General features: G+C 38.5%; 1 protein-coding gene across 3 annotated transcripts in view; it reads left to right on the top strand.

The window, feature by feature from the left end:
• The window catches only part of OTC (ornithine transcarbamylase), a 33124-nt gene extending 18160 nt beyond the window's left edge, over positions 1-14964 (top strand). The window contains exons 7-11 of one of the 3 annotated variants that reach the window (XM_060770167.2): positions 4455-4577; positions 6684-6737; positions 6820-6969; positions 11138-11275; positions 12966-14964. In XM_060770167.2, the coding sequence (XP_060626150.2) occupies positions 4455-4577; positions 6684-6737; positions 6820-6969; positions 11138-11275; positions 12966-13025 (525 nt within the window). In that variant the 3' untranslated portion in view covers positions 13026-14964. The remainder of the gene's footprint in view (positions 1-4454; positions 4578-6683; positions 6738-6819; positions 6970-11137; positions 11276-12965) is intronic. The other 2 variants (XM_060770168.2, XM_060770170.2) reach the window with 2 other exon arrangements.
• Positions 14965-18215: the final 3251 nt, after the last annotated feature.

The following is an 18215-nucleotide window of genomic DNA, read 5'->3' as shown; positions in this document are numbered from 1 at the left end:
TGCCTCTAATATCCTTTCCTCCAATGAGCAGTCAGGCTTTATTTCCTGAAGTATGGATTAGTTGGATCTTCTCGCAGTCCAAGGCACTCTCAGAATTTTCCTCCAGCACCTCAGTTCAAAAGCGTTGTATCAAAAGATACAACATAACAATAGCCAAAACAATAGCACCCATCAAAAGATATTTAAATATTAAGAATGTCTGTTTTAACCTGATGTGCATGACCTTGAGTCCCAAACTGGAAAAAGATAGGATAATCGTAAGAAGAACAACATCAACAACAGCTTAAATGGCTGATAATAGTTAACAATCAGAAAGTTATTCATCTTCCAAATGCAAATTGAACAAATTGATTCAGAGTTGATTTGACCAGATGTATGTAAATCTTTACTAGTTCATCTTGTCCTTTGTGAGCAGTTCCACATTATACATGGCAACTGTGTTTGTTTTATGTTTTATTCAAAATTTGTAATGTGCATTCCTGATGTAGCTTTCCTTAAACACTTGCATTTGTGCAAACTGGCCTGCAATTCCTCTGCACTTGTACACAAGTATCTATGGATATACTTCGGTTATTCTAACTTAATCTGCGTGCTTTAGGAAATGCTAGAATATTCATGGGAAAGCCATTTGCTGCATAAAGATGAATCACCCAACTTATGAGTGGGCATACTTCAGTATGAATGAAGAAAACAAAGAAAAATGGAAAATTGACTGAGTCCTGCTATGTACGCAGATGGCTCTTTCCATGAGACCCTTAACAGGAAAGATGAAATATATTTTAAGTTTAACTCCATCCATATATATTTATATTTATATTTAGAGAGAGAGAGAGAGAGAGAGAGCGCTCTGGATAGCATAAGCAACGGTTAACCAGGCCTGTAGCCAGGGGGCGGTTTTAGGGGTTCAACCCCCCCCCCTCAAATGTTTCAGGTTAAAAAAAACTGATTTACTCATGAATTTTAACTGGTTAACCAAATCCCCATGCTAAGTCTATGAGACGCAAAAAATTAAGAGTCCCTCAAGAACTGTAAGCACTATCTCAAGCAAATATTGACAATTTATTCACACTGTCATTGCTTGCAGCAATAGCTGCTGTAGCGAAGCAACCAAGTTGGGGGGGGGGGGGGGGCGAGTGTTGAATGCTCTCATTAAGGAGGCCAGACGTGGTGGAGGTGGTTGACAGGGGCGGAGCTGCAGGCTATTGAAGGCTGCTCTGCCCCTTGCTGTGCTCTTTGCTTCAGTGTGAGCTAGGAGGTAGGTTTCAACCCCCCCCCCCCTGAAATTTTCAAACCTCCCCCCCCCCTGAAATTTTCAACCCTCCCCGAAATTTTTTTCTGGCTACAATCCTGGGGTTAACACCCCTGTATTTTTTCTTTTTGCTGCCTGTATCCCTGTTCAGAAGATTTCATTTCACTTTCTTTCCCTGTGATCATTGGATTTTTTAAAAATGGCTTGTGAAAACAAAAGTAGGTGATAAAGCTTCAGTGGAGACCCCTTTTCCCCATGCTAACTGTTTCAGGGGTGAATTTCCCTTCCCAGGAGTACATTTCTCTCACTTCCTGTTGTCTCACCCCAGTCTTAACTATGAATTGTTTGTAAGTCGAGTGTTTGTAACTTGGTGACTGCCTGTACCCCAAAATTGTCTACATGTGTGACTGAGATAGTGACTCTTTTTTTTTCTGGTGGTTCCACAAACTTTGGTTCATGCACAAAATTATGAAAAGTATTGTGTATAAAATTGTCTTCCGCTTATGAAAGATGGTTGAATGTTGTGCTTAGACTTGGGCCCCAACTCTAATATAGCTCATTTTGTATGTTTATGCAAATACAGGTACTCCAAAGTCTGAAAAAAAAAATCAAAATCCAAAACACTTCAACTTCCAAGTGTTTTGGATAAGAGATACTCAGCCTGTGCTGTGTGCTTCTTTGTTTTTTGTTTTGTTTTGTTTTTCAGGTATAAATATTATTTCGGGACTGAAATACCTACTACACTGTAATGGAGTAGGGACTCTGTTGGGCAGTGAGATATTCTGAATAGCTCTTGTTCCTTCTGCCTTTGTAAGCTGCTTTGAAAGCAGTAACACCATGAGATCCAGTACAAAAGAAATCATAGCCCAATTATAGTGCAGAGTGAAACAAATAATTTTCCTCGCATATTTTTTGTTGATTTACAGCCTGCTCCCATTTGCCTACCACTCATATTTTATTGTATCACCAAGAACTGACAGGCTTTTAGTAATCACAAATGACTCACTGTTCTTATGTAACGGTTTATTGCTTGTTGGTGTGCTGGCATTTATTCCTTTGCCAGTCACCTTCTGGGATACACCTTAGAACTGAATCCTCATTCATATTTTCTTCGGTCTTAGTGTATATGGTTCATTGTGTAGTGTCTTAAAATATAACATATATTAAGATTGAAAATATATCCTATAAAATTGCATGCATGTATGGGTATGGGTATTTTTCAGAGAAAGGGACTGGCAAAACCAGCTCTGAATATTTATTGCTAAAGAAAATCCTTTGGAATTCATGACATTGCTCTAAGTCACAAATGAATATGGAACATGTATAATACAATCAAGATAAATAGGCTACAGTCAGCATTACTCCTACAAAGAGAATAAAATTAATGGGACTTGTTCATCATAAGTAATCTCGATAATTTACATGGGAATTGAGGCAGGCCCAGCATTGTATTTACTCCAAGTCATCCAGCATCATATATGCCCTTGTGGAACTAGCTCATATTTGGCTACAGCTAATAGACCTAATAGATGTAATCTCACAGCCTCTGTTTACAACCCTTGAGAATTCTTGGAGAGCACATGATGTACCTGAAGCCTAGAGATGGGCATCTTTTAAAAGAATTAAATTGGAGGATCTGAACAATCAGCTTGTTATTGATAACTGGAAAAAATCTAAAGTTATTAATCAGTTTGTGAGTACTATAAGGAATGTTGCAATTATTGAGAGTCAGGTTGGGTTTCTCAGAAGGAAGTCATGCCACATAGTCTTCTCTCTTAAAACAACAGTTACAAACTTAGCAGCTAAGGGTAAACCTGTAGATGTACTACATTTTGGTTTCAGTAAGACTTTAAACAAGGTCCTTCATGATATTTACGCAGATAAACTATTAAAATGTTGGCTAGGTGATACTACTGATAGATGGATTTATAGTTGGTTTACAGACCAGATCCAAAGGGACTCAGAGCTCACCAATGATTCCTGGAGAGAAGTGACACATAAGTTAGTATAAGATTCTGTTCTGGATAAGCTGTGTGTTTCAGATGTTTCTCTATTTAGATCTTTTGGAGTCTTAAAACATTTTTTATTATTCTTTAGCCTCTGGGATGATTGAAGAACATAAGACCCATGCTGGATTACACTGAGGAACTATTGGTCTATCAGTAGCAACCTGCCTACCAATATTGCCCCCCCCCCCAAAAAAACCCCTAGTTTTGCTAGGTCTTTAGTTTTTTCTGCCAAGTAATGCTGGTTCCTCATAAAACTACAACTCCCATAATTTCACAGTGCTGAGCCATGATAGTTAAAGTGATGTCAAACTGCTTTCATACTACAGTGTAGGTGTGCCCTAAGAGGAATAAGGAAGTTTGATATGTTTAGCCTGATTGACAAGTGATGTGATAGCCATCTTAATGATTAGGTCTGTTACATGGAAGATGGAGCAAGTATGTTTATAATGTTCTATAGAGTGGCACATAAACTGTAAATGCTAATTACAGGAAAGGAGCTTCTGATTAAATATTACAAGGAACTTCTTTCTGGTAAGAGCTGTTCAACACTGAATCAGACAACCCTGAGTATGGTGGACTCTGAGAAATTTGGATTGGCAATTTGATGATTAGGAATACAGGCAATACCAAAGTTATGAACAAGATAAGCTCTGCAGGTTTGCTTTTAAGGTGAATTTGTGTGTAAGTCAGAAAAGGTGCATTTTTAAGTGTAACTCCAGCCAGATGGATAGATAGATAGGGATAGAGAGAGAGAGAAGCTTTGGATAGCATGGGGAAGGGTTAACATTCCTGTGCTATTTGTTTTGCTGTCTGTTCAGAACATTTCACCTCACTTTCTGTCCTTGTGATCAATGGATTTTGAAAAATTTGGCTTCTTGTGGAAATGGTGATAAAGATTCAGTGGAGTTACCCTTTCCCTGTGATATCTCTTTCAGGAGTGAATTTCCCTTCCTAGAATTTCTCTTATGTTGTCTTGCCCTCTTTCTTAGCTATGAGTCATTTGTAAGTTGAGAACAGCCTGTAATCCAAACTAGACTACAAATTATGAGCATGATTTTAAATATAATACATTACATAGTTAACAAATTTGAATAATCGTATTGTTGTGATACTGTTGTTTCTCAAATCACCTACTGCTATTTATCATTGCTTTAAAAAATCAGTTACTATGTTGTACTGATACTTTTTGTTGTTAGGAACACTATGGATCATTGAAAGGTTTGACACTCAGCTGGATAGGTGACGGAAATAATGTTCTGAATTCTATTATGCTGAGCGCTGCTAAATTTGGGATGGATCTGCACATTGCTACTCCAAAAGTAAGAAAATCTTGTAACTTGAAAGAAAGGATATGGGTTGGGACAGATGAGGTCATGGGAATCCCAGATTTGTACTTAGTTTGCCTAAGAAAGAAAATCAGTTATTCCTCTTCTCCTCCCCTTTAGCTGAACATATAGTAAGTAGATTGGACAAACCCACGGGCTGTATAAGGTAACCAGTGAATATCTAATTCTAAAACCACTGGAAAAACACCTTTTTCATTGCATTTGTGGAGGGCTGAAAATAAGATTAGGAACAATCAATTACATGCATTCGACCTTGATGGAGAGATTTTGAGTGCTCCATCCCTTGGAATTCTCAAAAGAGCAACCAGACATGCACAAAATACATCATTGATGTTTCCAGAAATCCACTGACTACTTCATCAGGCAAAACTGTTAAAGTTATACAGGAAAAGAAAAAAAAATGATGATGTTAGAATCACAAACTTACATTTTGACAAGATCTTGTATTTCTTGTTACCTCGGATGGTCTTGAAATATATCAAGGCAGGCAGAAGTTTTTCTTTTGTTAATACAATTGAGTTTTAATTGCCTGGGTTTTATCAATTTATCTCTCAGAGCTCACATGGTCAAACACTCTGCCTGTATTGATATTTCTACAAACCATCCAAATTGACAAAACAAAGACATCTTTACAAACTGTAAGCCTATTATTATTATTATTATTATTATTATTATTATTATTATGTTTATTTATACCTTGCTTTTTCTTTCCACAAGGAGACTCATTAAAAGCATTTCAATACAATTTAAAATCTACAAACATTAAAACAGAATTAAATATCAATGTATTTTTAAAAATCACAGTTAAAAATAATAAAATAATAAAAACGTATTCAAAGTTAAAAACCACAGCACCCTGACTAGATCTTCGTCTTTATAACCTTCGTCTTTGCAAGCCTGTCTGAATAAAAAGGTTTTAGTCTGCAGCCAGAAGGACACCAGAGAGGGGGCCGTTCTGGCTTCCCTGGAGAGAGAGTTCCAGAGTTGAGGTGCAGCCACTGAGAAGGTCCGCTCTCTCCAGCCCTCCAGCCGAGCTTGAGATGGAGGCCTTCTCCTAAAGATCTCAGGGCTTGGGCACGTTCATAGAAGTAGATGTCGTCAGTCAACTAGCCTGAACCTGAGCTGTGTAGTACTTTAAAATTCATAACCAGTACTTTTAATTGTGCCCGGAAAGAAATTGCCAGACAATAAAGCTGCTGCAACAGAAGGCTTGTTCACTCCCTGTAGCCAGCCGCAGTTAGCAACCTGACTGCAGCTCTTTGGACCACCTGAATTTTCTGAACACTTGTAGAAAGCAGCACCAGGTAGAGTGTGTTACGGTAGCCCAGAGAGGATGTAACTATGTAACATCTCAAGGGACAGGGACAGTTGGCACACAAGTTTTAATTTTGCAAAAGCCCTCTCAGCCACCACAGATACCTGGACCTCCAGGTTCAGTGTTGAGACCAGGAGAACCCCCAAACTATGGACCTGTGCCTTCAGGGGGAGTGTAATATTTTTCTCCTCTTTCTCACAAGTAGGAAACAAATGCAATAATCTTGCTCATGTTCCCTGGTAAGTGATATACAGAGGCATTATGGCCTCTGATACTGGATGTGATACATAGCTATCCTGACAAACAGCCATAGATGGCCCTAAAGTAAATAAACCCATTTAATCTTATTTCAAGGCATGTCAAGTTTGTGGCTCTAACTACATCTTGTGATAGCAGATTCCACAGTTTATGTCTCCTTTGAAGATGGGAATGGCATTATTTGCTCAATTATTCTTCTAGTTGTGTGTCTTCATGTTGTTTCCAACTAATAGCAACCCTAAGGCAAACCTATGACAGGGTTTTCTTGGCAAAATTTGCTCAGAATGGGTTTGCATTTGCCTTCCTCTAAGTTTGAGAGTATGATTTGCTCAAGGTCATCCAGTGGCCAAGCAAGGTTTCAGAAGCTGGTCTCCATAGTCTAATACTCAAACTACTACACCACATTATATAGAAAACTACACTAGGTTTGTACATAATGCTTAATGTTTGTTATGTGCTAGTTACAAAAATGAAATATGTTATACCAATGTGCTTTCTTTCAACAGGGTTTTGAGCCAGATCCCATTGTGATTCAAATAGCACAAGATTATTCCAGAAAGGTATGAATATGCATTTTTCAAATGTTCTTTATTCTGCATTGCCTATGAACTCTATTTACTTTTTTTGCTTTGTTTATGTTAGTACTGCACCAAACTGTTTATCACCACCAATCCTCTTGAAGCTGCCAATGGAGCTAATGTTTTGATCACAGACACATGGATAAGTATGGGGCAAGAAGAAGAAAAACAGAAGAGGCTGAAAACTTTCCATGGTTACCAGATCACAATGGAGGTAAAATACAAAAGCCTTGTCATTTCGTTTTTATGTGTTTTTTAAAGTTTTCAACAGATAGCTCCAAAAACGTATTGGATCTCATTTACATTAGGTGGTGTTGAAAACTGGAACAAGTAGATATTTCTGTTCACTGATGTTGCTGTTCGTGAACATGGCATTTTTGTCAAGTTCTGTGTATGCAAAGAGGCCCCACTAACACATGAAGAAAGTGAGCAAAACCAAGAAACCTTTTTTTTTACACCAAACTGCAAGATACCTTCTAGTTTAGTTTTCTAATCATTAATTGCAGAGAGCAATAAATGACGAATGCATAATTGAATGGAATACAGCCAGAGGGAGGCATTTGCTTCTGCTGTGAAATAGAAATAAAAGCAACACTCAGCATTTAGATCAGAGGTGGGAACCCCTCTAAAGAATGGACAATTTTTTCAGTCTGAAGCCTAAAAGTTTAAATGGGGGGAATCAATGAAATACAAACTTAACACAGATTTTAAAAATCTTTCTTTCTCATGTGAAACCAGTGTCTCCAATGAGATACTCAAGGTGCTATATGAGACACTTATTTTATTGTATAATTAATTTTTTTCTGGTGGGTTTTAGGTGACTCTTACTTTCAAATGATTTGCAGAACTGCCTTCTTCCTGCTCTCCCTTTGCAGCTTTAGCATTTTTAACAAAGGTATTAAATCTTATTCTGAATGAACGGGGCTAATCTGACTGCTAGAAATAAAAACATGCCAGGTAGAGTTTGCACTTGTTTGTATAAAAATATGAAATGTTGGAGAACTATTTTTATACAATTGGAAAATTGAATCAAATGAAATAGTTAAAGTTGGTTCCGGAAAAAATAGAATCAATAGATCAGTTGACTGGATTTTACATTCATTTCTCAGAATGCCTATAATAGATGTGTTCCATACTACTTCCTATGATATGAACATCTGAGTATGTATTATATTAATATGTAATGAGTTATTGACAGACAGGGATATATTGTGGGCTTCTACCATATGATTTAATACCTGATTATTGCCATTACAAAAACATTATACTTGCATACACAGAATGTACTCAATGATTTAGTACCCGATTATTGCCATTACAAATACATTATACTTGCATGCACATAATGTACTCAATGATCCACCTGGATTTTTATTCTGATTCCTAATATGAAATACCATAGTCAATACTTCTTGATTACACTGATGTAGTTTGAGCAGCCCAAAGGATAAGCCTTGCATTAGTTGAGCCCTAGTTGCTGGCCATGAGAGAAGTGCTGATTAATATAACAACAACAATAACTTTATTTTTGTACCCCACCTCCATTTCCCCAAAGGGATTCGGGGCAGCTCACACATGGGACAAGGTGTCCACAAAACATCAAAACAAACAATCCATTAAAAACAAAAAATACAATTAAAATAAAACATAGCAAAGCATAACAATCAGATAAAACACCACCAAATAAAACATAAGGGTATAAAACAGCAGCTGTAGAACTCACTCAAACAATAAACAAACAAACAAAAAAACCAATAACCAGAAGTGCTAAGATGGGCATGATCAGGCTATCAAAAGGACCGGGTATGGGATAGTGCAAAACAGCGTCATATAGGGGCCAGAGGATTGGAAGATTAACCACTTGCAAGACTGCTATATTATAAAAGAGAGGTACAGGTAGGTACAGGAAGGAAGTATAAAGCTAGGGCCCTTCCAGACAGGCCCTAGATCCCAGGTTTTCTGCTTTAAACTGGATTACATGAGTCTGCGCTGCCAGTTAATCTCAGATAAACAGAAAACCTGGGATCAGATACTGGGATATAGGGTCTGTCTGGAAGGGCCCCAAGATGTACTTCCAACACACCATAGAGTCAAGAGCATCTTTGTTACACCTATGGCGAGAGTTGCAGTAAATGACATATAAGCTTATGTGTGTTTATGGGTATACTCATTTAAGGGAGTAGATGTGTTCCTTCTTCAACAGAAAATTTGGTATCAGACTCAGAAATAGTGAGGAAATAATAGGGATAGGTTCCTGTTTCATGTGGACAATTTTGGAGAATTTTAGGTTCCAGATAAGGGACGTTCAATCTGTATACGACTTCCAGCATAGCAGGTGCACCTACATTAGTATACTAATAGACTTAATACATTCTATGTAAATGTGTGTGTTTTTGTAATCTTGCCAATATCATCTGGGACTTCTAACACAGCACTCACATATACACTCTATATAACTTTAACAATTTCTTAATAGCACTGCCTGTCCCATTTACAAGAGTTGCCCAATTCTCTCCCCTCAGTATACTTGATGTATTTAGTTTTTGTTTAATAAAACTGTCCAAACTTACATTATGTTTTTTGTTCCAGTGATACTATAGGTACTTTACAATACTGATGGACAATGTCCAATTACTAAGGAAGTATAGAAGAACAGGTCAGATGTCAAAAGAACAGATCTGCTTCATATTGGCTTAGAAATATATCTATTATTAGGCAAGGACAGGCAACTGCAGAGTCGATGGAAGCCATCTCCCCCTCCTCCTGTGGGTTACCCACCATGAAAAGAAATTACACAGCCTCAGTCCGCATTACAGGAATTAGCTTAAATATGGCCAGTTTCACAAAATGTTAGTTTGATAGGAGTGAGAGGCCATGGAAGAAAAGCATTTATGATGATATTGAGCTTTTAAATGTACTCTTAAGTGTATTTAATTATATTTTAACTTTTGTATCAATGACATAAATATTTTTATAATTTTTGTATTTCCCTTGTTTTTACATTTTGTTGGGCTGTGTCGTGTTATTATTAGCTGCCTTGAATCCCTATAGGAAAGGCAGGGTAAAAATAAGTAAATAATAATAAATTTGAAGGTTTGCTAGTCTTGGAGTGGGGTTCAGGTACTGAAAAGTTAGCCAGTGGAATCTTAGCCCCAATGGAATACATGAAGCCGATGGCTGCACTTTTTCCACTCTTGGTTTAGAGTTCATGAGATCTAGAAAAGCATTGATTCTATGATTTAGCTTCTGAAACCACAAATATTGATAAGATGGTGTCAGGTTAGACTCTCATGATGTCACAGTAATAAATGAAAACAAAAGATTAAAAATGGGGTGAAAATAAAGCAAACCAGGGGAATAGGAACACAACCCCCCCTCCCCCGTTTGCATATATTTACTTGACTCTGTAATGCAATCTATGGAGCCACCAGTGGCGCAGTGGGTTAAACCGCTGAGCTACTGAACTTGCTGACCAAAAGGTCACATGTTCAAATCCGGGGAGCGGCATGAGCTCCCGCTGTTAGCCTTCTGCCAACCTAGCAGTTCAAAAACATGCAAATGTGAGTAGATCAATAGGTACCACTCCGGTAGGACAATGCTAGCTCTTGGGCTTAGAAATGGAGATGAGCACCAACCCCAGAGTCGGACATGACTGGACTTAAATGTCAGGGGAAAACCTTAACCCTTTAATGCAATCTATATTACATTCATCAGAATCAAACTGATAAAATGTATTTATTATTTATTTACTTCATTCATACCCTGCCTTTCTCACCCCGCAGGGGACTCAAGGTGTCTCAAAGCGTTCGTGCACTTCAGAAACAGTTGAGAAGCTCTCATGTCAAAGCTTTCTAAAACACATTCAGTGTTTTAATAAATATAGGCACTTTGAAAACTTTCTCTCTTATTTCATTTGACAGTAGTATATGAAATGAGCATAAAAGAACAAATGATATAAATATATCCTTTCCCCCACAAGCCGTACATGTCACATTTTGCATAAATGTGACAAGATGGAATATCTGTGCCAAATACTTCTCTCCCTAAGTGCACAAAGAAAGGACTAAATACTTCCTATCCTCTAATTAGACCACAAAGCACAAAACTTGAAATAGACTCCTCACATCTCACACAGCAGTGAGCAAGAGAGCAATTACAGTAATAACTGTGGTGCGGACAAAACAACCAGAAGTAGAATAGGTATCCAGTTCTTTTAGACTTTTGTTATGTTGATATGATCCCAGCAGTCTTGTCAAAATTGGAAACCAATCTTGACAAATATAGTAGGTGGTACTTCCTTTCAGCTGTTAACTTGGTGTGTGGTCTTCTGTAATTCATGTTGTATATCTTAGATCTCTATATATTTTCTTCTCAATTTGTAGACTTGTAAAGTGGCTGCTCCCGATTGGACATTTTTACACTGTTTACCCAGAAAGCCAGAAGAAGTTGATGATGAAGTATTTTATTCTCCACAATCACTAGTTTTTCAAGAAGCTGAAAACAGGAAATGGACAATTATGGTATGGCCATTCTAATCCTATATATAGGCATAGCACTGATGACACAAATAGCTATTGTGCTGCCATATAGATGATGCCACTCTACTCTAGCAATTTACTTGGCTGTTACATCCCAACCTCCTTTCTCTCGATACAGTAGAGTCTCACTTATCCAATCTAAATGGGCCGGCAGAACATTGGATAAGTGAAAATGTTGGATAATAAGGAGAAATTAAGGGAAAGCCTATTAAATGTCAAATTACGTTATGATTTTACAAATTAAGCACCAACACATCATATTTTACAACAAATAGACAGAAAAAGCAGTTCAATACACAGTAACATTATGTAGTACTTACGGTATTTACAAATTTAGCACCAAAACACTGCAATGTATGGAAACAGCTGTGAATCCTGGCAGGAAGCACACTGAATCTATGATTCTATGTGCACTTTTTGGCATAGAAAAGACGCGTGGTCATCATTCCCAAATACCTGATTTTGTACAAAGCCTAGCATAATTGACTATCTAGAATCAGTGTTCTTTTTTATAGGAAAATATGTTGTGTGAAAAACATATTGCATGAAAAGCCTTTCCATATAGTCACATGATATCTTTGTGCAAGAGTGATATGGGTTTTGCGTGCAAAAACAAAACATTTTGCTAAAAAATTAAAATGCTTTTCTGGAAAACAGTCCTGTTTTCACACACACATGCGCACACTCACACACACTTCTTAGCAGAATAATTTCTTGAAACACTTAGAGACATGTGAATAGTGACCAAAAAGTGCAGCATTTTTGTGATAAGGTTATTCTTTCTGACCAGGTTTGTCCCAAGTGTCTCATTCAGTGAATAAATAATGCCAAATATTCTATTCAACTCTACTCAGGAATTACTCAAAAGACCTTTGGATGACTTCTATTCCAGTTCCCATCATATAGCCCTTATCCCATCCCCACCCCCCCAACAACTCTACTCATCTCTGTGCTTCCATTGGATCACATTGGACAATATTAGGGGTTGCCACACTCCTAGCCATCTGAGGCTATCTTGGCCTAATCTGAGACCTTCTATACACATAGGGTTCCCAACACCTGGACAAGAACTATGGTGAATCAAAGTCCTTTTCCTGTAGAAGAACCTGTATTCATGTAGAAGATACCCACTTTAGGTTGAGCCAGCATTGTCAAAAAGATGAAGCTAGCATGTGTGCCCCCACTTGGCCCTCCATAGATTTATATAGAATACCTAAAGAGAGTTTATGATGGGCAGTCACATCACTAGATGATTTGAAGTCAATATGTTGAATCCCAGCCTATTCATTTGTTATGCTTCTAGGTTTCCCAAGCCCTCTATTTTTCTTTCTTCATCACCCAACAATACAATCCCACCTAGATCTACATACATTTCCCAGCCCTTCTCCCTTCTCCCCACAAAGCCATCTTCTACTTTCCTCTTTGTTGGAAGAACTTTCTTCTAGATAGTTTCCTCTGTGAACCCTCTTTTCTTTCTTGGTCCCCATGTAGCCCATAAGTTCATTGAGAATAAAATCAGTGGTATCAATTAATTGTGGTTTACAGTAAATCTGAGTCCAGCTGGTTTCATTGGGAGCTATGTTTCTGAATCCAACTTATTATTCATCTACAATTTATATCGTTCCTTTCCCTAGAGTGACTAGTTATTTCGTGTATTCACTTTCTTTCTTAGGCCGTCATGGTTTCTCTACTGGCAGATTATTCACCACAGCTGCAAAAGCCTACATTCTGATTCTTGGATTTCTGCCAAGAGAAAACATTCTTCACTAGGAAAATATTTTTTGCTTCATGAACATTGTCTGCCTGCCTGTTTCTCTCTCTCTTTCAAAAATATCAAAGATGAAAACAATGGTGATTATTGATCAACACTGAAAGGTTCTCGCATATTTATTCTCCTGGTTAAGTTTTTTTCGTGTCAGGAGTGACTTGAGAAACGTGTTACAGCCACATTTCATTTTCTCATTTCCTTTTTTGTTTTATAATCTGCATATTGATTAGTCTCCTTGATAACTATAGTGTAATAAAATAGTCAGAAATGAAGGCAGTAGTGACATTGCAGTAGTAAAACTGATATCATAAATGTACCCAGGAAATGTGTAAAGTGGGAATCACTGCAGTATTCTCAAAAACTATCATATTTTCCTGCTAGAGGATATGATATCTGTATGTAAATGTCTCTATGTGTGTGAGAGAGAGAAAGAATAAAAATCATTATCTTCAGAAAGTAGGCTTTGAGTTGGATAGTTATACTTGAACTTTGTTCCCCTGCAGAGAATAAATTCTAGGATCTGCTTAATAAATTCCCTGTTCAGACTAGAAATGTTACAGGAACTTGATCTTCACAAACTGTATATTGCTCTGATTTGACTCTCTGAGATAAATGTATGGGTTGGAACATAATTATCACTGAGATTTTGGACTTTGAATTTCTAGATGCTGTTCCTGGCCTTTAAAATGTATCAAAATGTGGTTCATAGGGTACATATAGATAAAGTGTCTTTACAGAATCCATTTTTTTAAAGTTCGGTGTATGTGTATGTGTATGTGCGTGTGTGCATTTTTAAAATTTGAAATTAATGTGAAAAGGTCAAAATGGACTTCATTTATTTAATATCTCTCCTTTTTTCTTAGAGCAAGAACTAAGGCAGCTTACCACATGAATTAAACAGAATACAGCTGAAATCCCAATCAGTTACAATATTAAAGAATACTTTAATATTACTTTTTAAATTCTTTTAAAATAAGCAACTGCATCAAAACCAAGCATTCAATTAAAAAAATTAAAAGTTTTTACAACCTAAGAAAAGGGGAAATCATACCCCAAAAACCCAAAATTGTTCTTTGACTGTTCCCAAGCATCCTATTAGTGATAAAAAAACCTGTCTAAATAGACAAGTTTTTACATTCCAATAGAAGGACAGCAGAGAGAAACCAACTTGTCTTCCTGTGGAAAGGAGTCCCACAGTCTGGGAGCAGATCTCAAGAAGGTCCTTGAATATATACAAAACTGGCATGGATTAGACATAGACTGATATTTCTATCCCTAATTGGGATTGATAGGTTTTCTCAAAGTATATGACAAATGAATTTACAGCTGGTCCCTCATATTTGCAGTTCTGATTTTGCAGATTTGATTATTTGTAAATTTGGTTAGCACATTTTCTTTAAAACCTCTAGGCCCTCAGTACAACTCAATGGTCACCTTCTGCCCAAAGTTGACCATAGAGTCATGCTGGCGGAGCTAGAGATTTCTAGATAGGTATTCTCTCAGATTAAATATAATAGTGATGTTATTCATTTTTCCCCACACTCACAGGGCTCCTGTGCTCTTAACCCAGGACATGTGGAGGACTGACTGTAATTTTAGTGGCATCCTCATAGCCTTGTTCCAACAGATTGTAGCTTAAAATGTTTTCTGAGAAGAAATGGCTCGTGGTTCTTACTCACATACTCTTCCCTTTAATTCCATAAATTGTGTTGAGTTTTGATATAATCCTGTATATGGCTTTTATCTTAGATTCTTAAGTTAATTATCTTAATGTCCTAACAATGGTATGCTTATTTTAAAGTTTTAAATCTCTTTACCCTTAACTCTGATATGCTTGTATGGGACTATGTCTCTCTTATCTCAAAATGATCATTGGCCGTAATAAAGTGAACTTGAACTTGAACTACTCACATGCCATCCTCACCCATTTTGTTTTTTGTCCATCAGTTATATTTAATGCAAAATCAGTTATCTATTATTAGTTATATAACAATGCTAACGAACAGACATGGAAGTAATTTTATAATTAAAACATAATTTATCATCTACATCCAATATAAAGTATTACATGAAGTAGTAAAAAGGTTGTATGTTTTTTATTTGGTGTTCGACGTGAAAATGACAATAGGCTGTGTATCCTTTCATCAATATACAATAAAAAACAGGTTTTTGTTTCCACATTCTGATATAATATATACTATACCTTTCTTCAATAAAGGAATGCTGTTACTTGGCATGTAAATTCTGGGAAACCCCTTATCACCAGTCACTATGTTTTCATTGTAACCTTTCATAATATGAACTTTTCTCAGGAGCTTTCTGTACATCACAACCAGCTTCACAATGCCCTTGGATACAACAGTGATCTATGGATAGAAATCTATCCACAGTGAATCTTGGGCAACTCATACTGGCTTCTCTGTCTCCAGATTCTGACCCTTACTTGTTGCATCTAACAATATTTAGTTGTGTCCATCACATTTATTCTATTTACATATCTCCAATAATATAAATCTATCCTTTGTTTCTCTGGTGGTGCAGCGGGTTAAACTGCTGAGAAGCTGAACTTGCTGACCAAAAATTCAATGGTCCAAATCCAGGGAACGAGGTGAGCTCCTGCTGTTAGCCACAGCTTCTGCCAACCTGTTAGTTCTTTTAATGTTTAATTGCAATCTAGCTTTTTCACTTTCTTCTTTCATTTTGCTTAGAAGGCTCCTCAGCTTCTCCTCGCTTTCAGCCATCAAAGTAGTATCATCTGCATATCTAAGGTTGTTAATGTTTCTTCCAGCAATTTTAACTCCAGCCTTGGATTTGTCAAGCCCCGCACATCACATGCAGAAAAGTTGAATTGGTTGGGTGAGAGTATACAACCCTGCTGTACTTCTTTCCCAATCTTGAACCAGTCTGTTGTTCTGTGATCTGTTCTTACCATTGCAACTTGATTGTTATACAGATGCCTCAGGAGACATACACGGTGACTTGGTATCCCCATACCACCAAGAACTTGCCACAATTTATTATGATCCACACAGTCAAAGGTTTTTGAATTGACAATAAAATAGAAATAGATATACCAGTTCTAGGACTTGATTTTCCAAACATCAGCAATGAGATACAACTGGGATTTGAAGCACATAGAAATAGATACCAATTAAAACAGTTTCAGTCAATTAAACCAGTTCAAAATCTTTCTTGCTATCCTGATATGCACCTGCACTTTTGTGCATTATTTTATTTTACTATTTTTTTTAAAAAAACATAATCTACTTAGAGTCAAGCTAGCAAATTGCTTATTCAGTCAAAGCTAGATTTTCCCCATCTATAAAAACTGAGATAAATTCTTTGTCCTTACCTCAGAGAGCATGGTGAAACTAATTCAAGCTTTGCAAAGCAATTGGTGAGAGCTGAACAGAAGTTGTGAAAGATGTGGAAGATATTGTGCCTTGCAGGCTTGTCATGAATTCATTATCTATATCTATAAATTTCCTACTGGCGTCCAACGGGGAAGCAAAACTCTAAAACCCCTCCACAAAACTCCACCAAAATTGCCATGCCCCAAGGACAACCCACTAGGTACAAACTAATCCAGTCAGAAATCAAAACAACACAACCACACACAGAAAAAATGGCAAAACAACTGAGCATGTGCACTGGCGCAAAGTCCCCAGCGCGCGCGCACACATGGCCGAACGGCCAACGCACTTCCCTCCCTCCCTCGCCCCACCCAGCGCGAACACGTCACCGCACTTCCCCACGGCACACACACACACACAAAGAACGCAACTTCCCCCCGCCCCCTTCCCTCCACCCCCTCCTTCATCTTACTCCTCCCACGCTGCCTCCAAGCCCTGCTCCACACACTCCAAGCCTCGCTGCGCCGCATCCCCACTGGAAAGAGACGCCCCCTCCCTTCGCCCCACCCCTTCCCTCCCTGATTGACTCCTGGAAGGAAAGGGGTGGGGCGAAGGGAGGGGGCGTGTCTAACCGGAGAGGGAGGGAGGAGGGAAGGAGTGAGTCACGGAGGAAAGGGGTGGGGCGAAGGGAGGGGGCGTGTCTAACCGGAGAGGGAGGGAGGAGGGAAGGAGTGACTCAAGGAGGGAAGGGGTGGGGTGAAGGGAGGGGGCGTGTCTTCAAAGTCGCTTCTCCCCACCCCTTCCCTCCCTGAGTCACTCCTTCCCTCCTCCCACCCCCTCCGGAAAGACATGCCCCCTCCCTTCGCCCCACCCCTTTCCTTCTAGGAGTCAATCAGGGAGGGAAGGGGTGGGGCGAAGGGAGGGGGCGTGTCTTTCCGGAGGGGGTGGGAGGAGGGAAGGAGTGACTCAGGGAGGGAAGGGGTGGGAAGAAGGGAGGGGGCGACTTTGAAGACACAATGATGGATCCGGACCAAAGCATTCAATACGCCCAAATATCCACACAGATGGAGTTTGAGGGAAATAGACCTTGACATTTGGGAGTTGTAGTCACTGGGATTCAGAGTTCACCAACACTCAAAGAGCATCCTGAACCCCACCAACGACAGAATTGGGGCAAACATGCCACACTGAACCCCCATGACCAACAGAAGATACTCAAGTTTACACACAAGCATAAAGAAGGGGGAGGAAGGAGGGATGCCAGAGAGAGAGAGAGAGAGAGAGAGAAAGAGGGGAAAGGAAGGAGTGTGAGAGAGAGAAAGAGGGAAAGAGGGCAAGTGAAGGAAGGAAGAGAGGCCAGGCAGAGACTTCAAAACTCTTACTAAAGGCCACAGCAATGTGTGGCAGGGCACAGCTAGTATAGAATAAAGTAGAAATGCATATAGATGAGCAATAGAAATCAACAAAGCGGTGGTGATGGTGGGATAGAGGAAAACATCTCCCACAGGTGAGAGCTGCCAAAAGCAAAAATAAGCGTGTGATCGATGAGAATCTTGAACAGCTTAACGATAGCCTTCATTATTCTGGTGCTCCTCTCAGTAAAAGTGTGATCATCACTGCCGAGAATGTTTTAATTATGACAGTAATAACACTTTTCTTAAGTGCTTTGAGTACTTCACATTCATTATCTCAGTAATTCTCAGAACAGGCCAATATTCATATTCCCCTGTGGGTACTACTAATTCTGGCACATTTATTTACCCAAATACAAAGGCTCCACCACAGACATGTTTGTCAACAC

This window comes from Anolis sagrei, chromosome 3 (assembly GCF_037176765.1).
Source record: "Anolis sagrei isolate rAnoSag1 chromosome 3, rAnoSag1.mat, whole genome shotgun sequence".
NCBI classification, from domain to species: domain Eukaryota; kingdom Metazoa; phylum Chordata; class Lepidosauria; order Squamata; family Dactyloidae; genus Anolis; species Anolis sagrei.
Note: the sequence above shows the minus strand (reverse complement) of the source record. Positions and strands in the feature narration are given on the sequence as shown.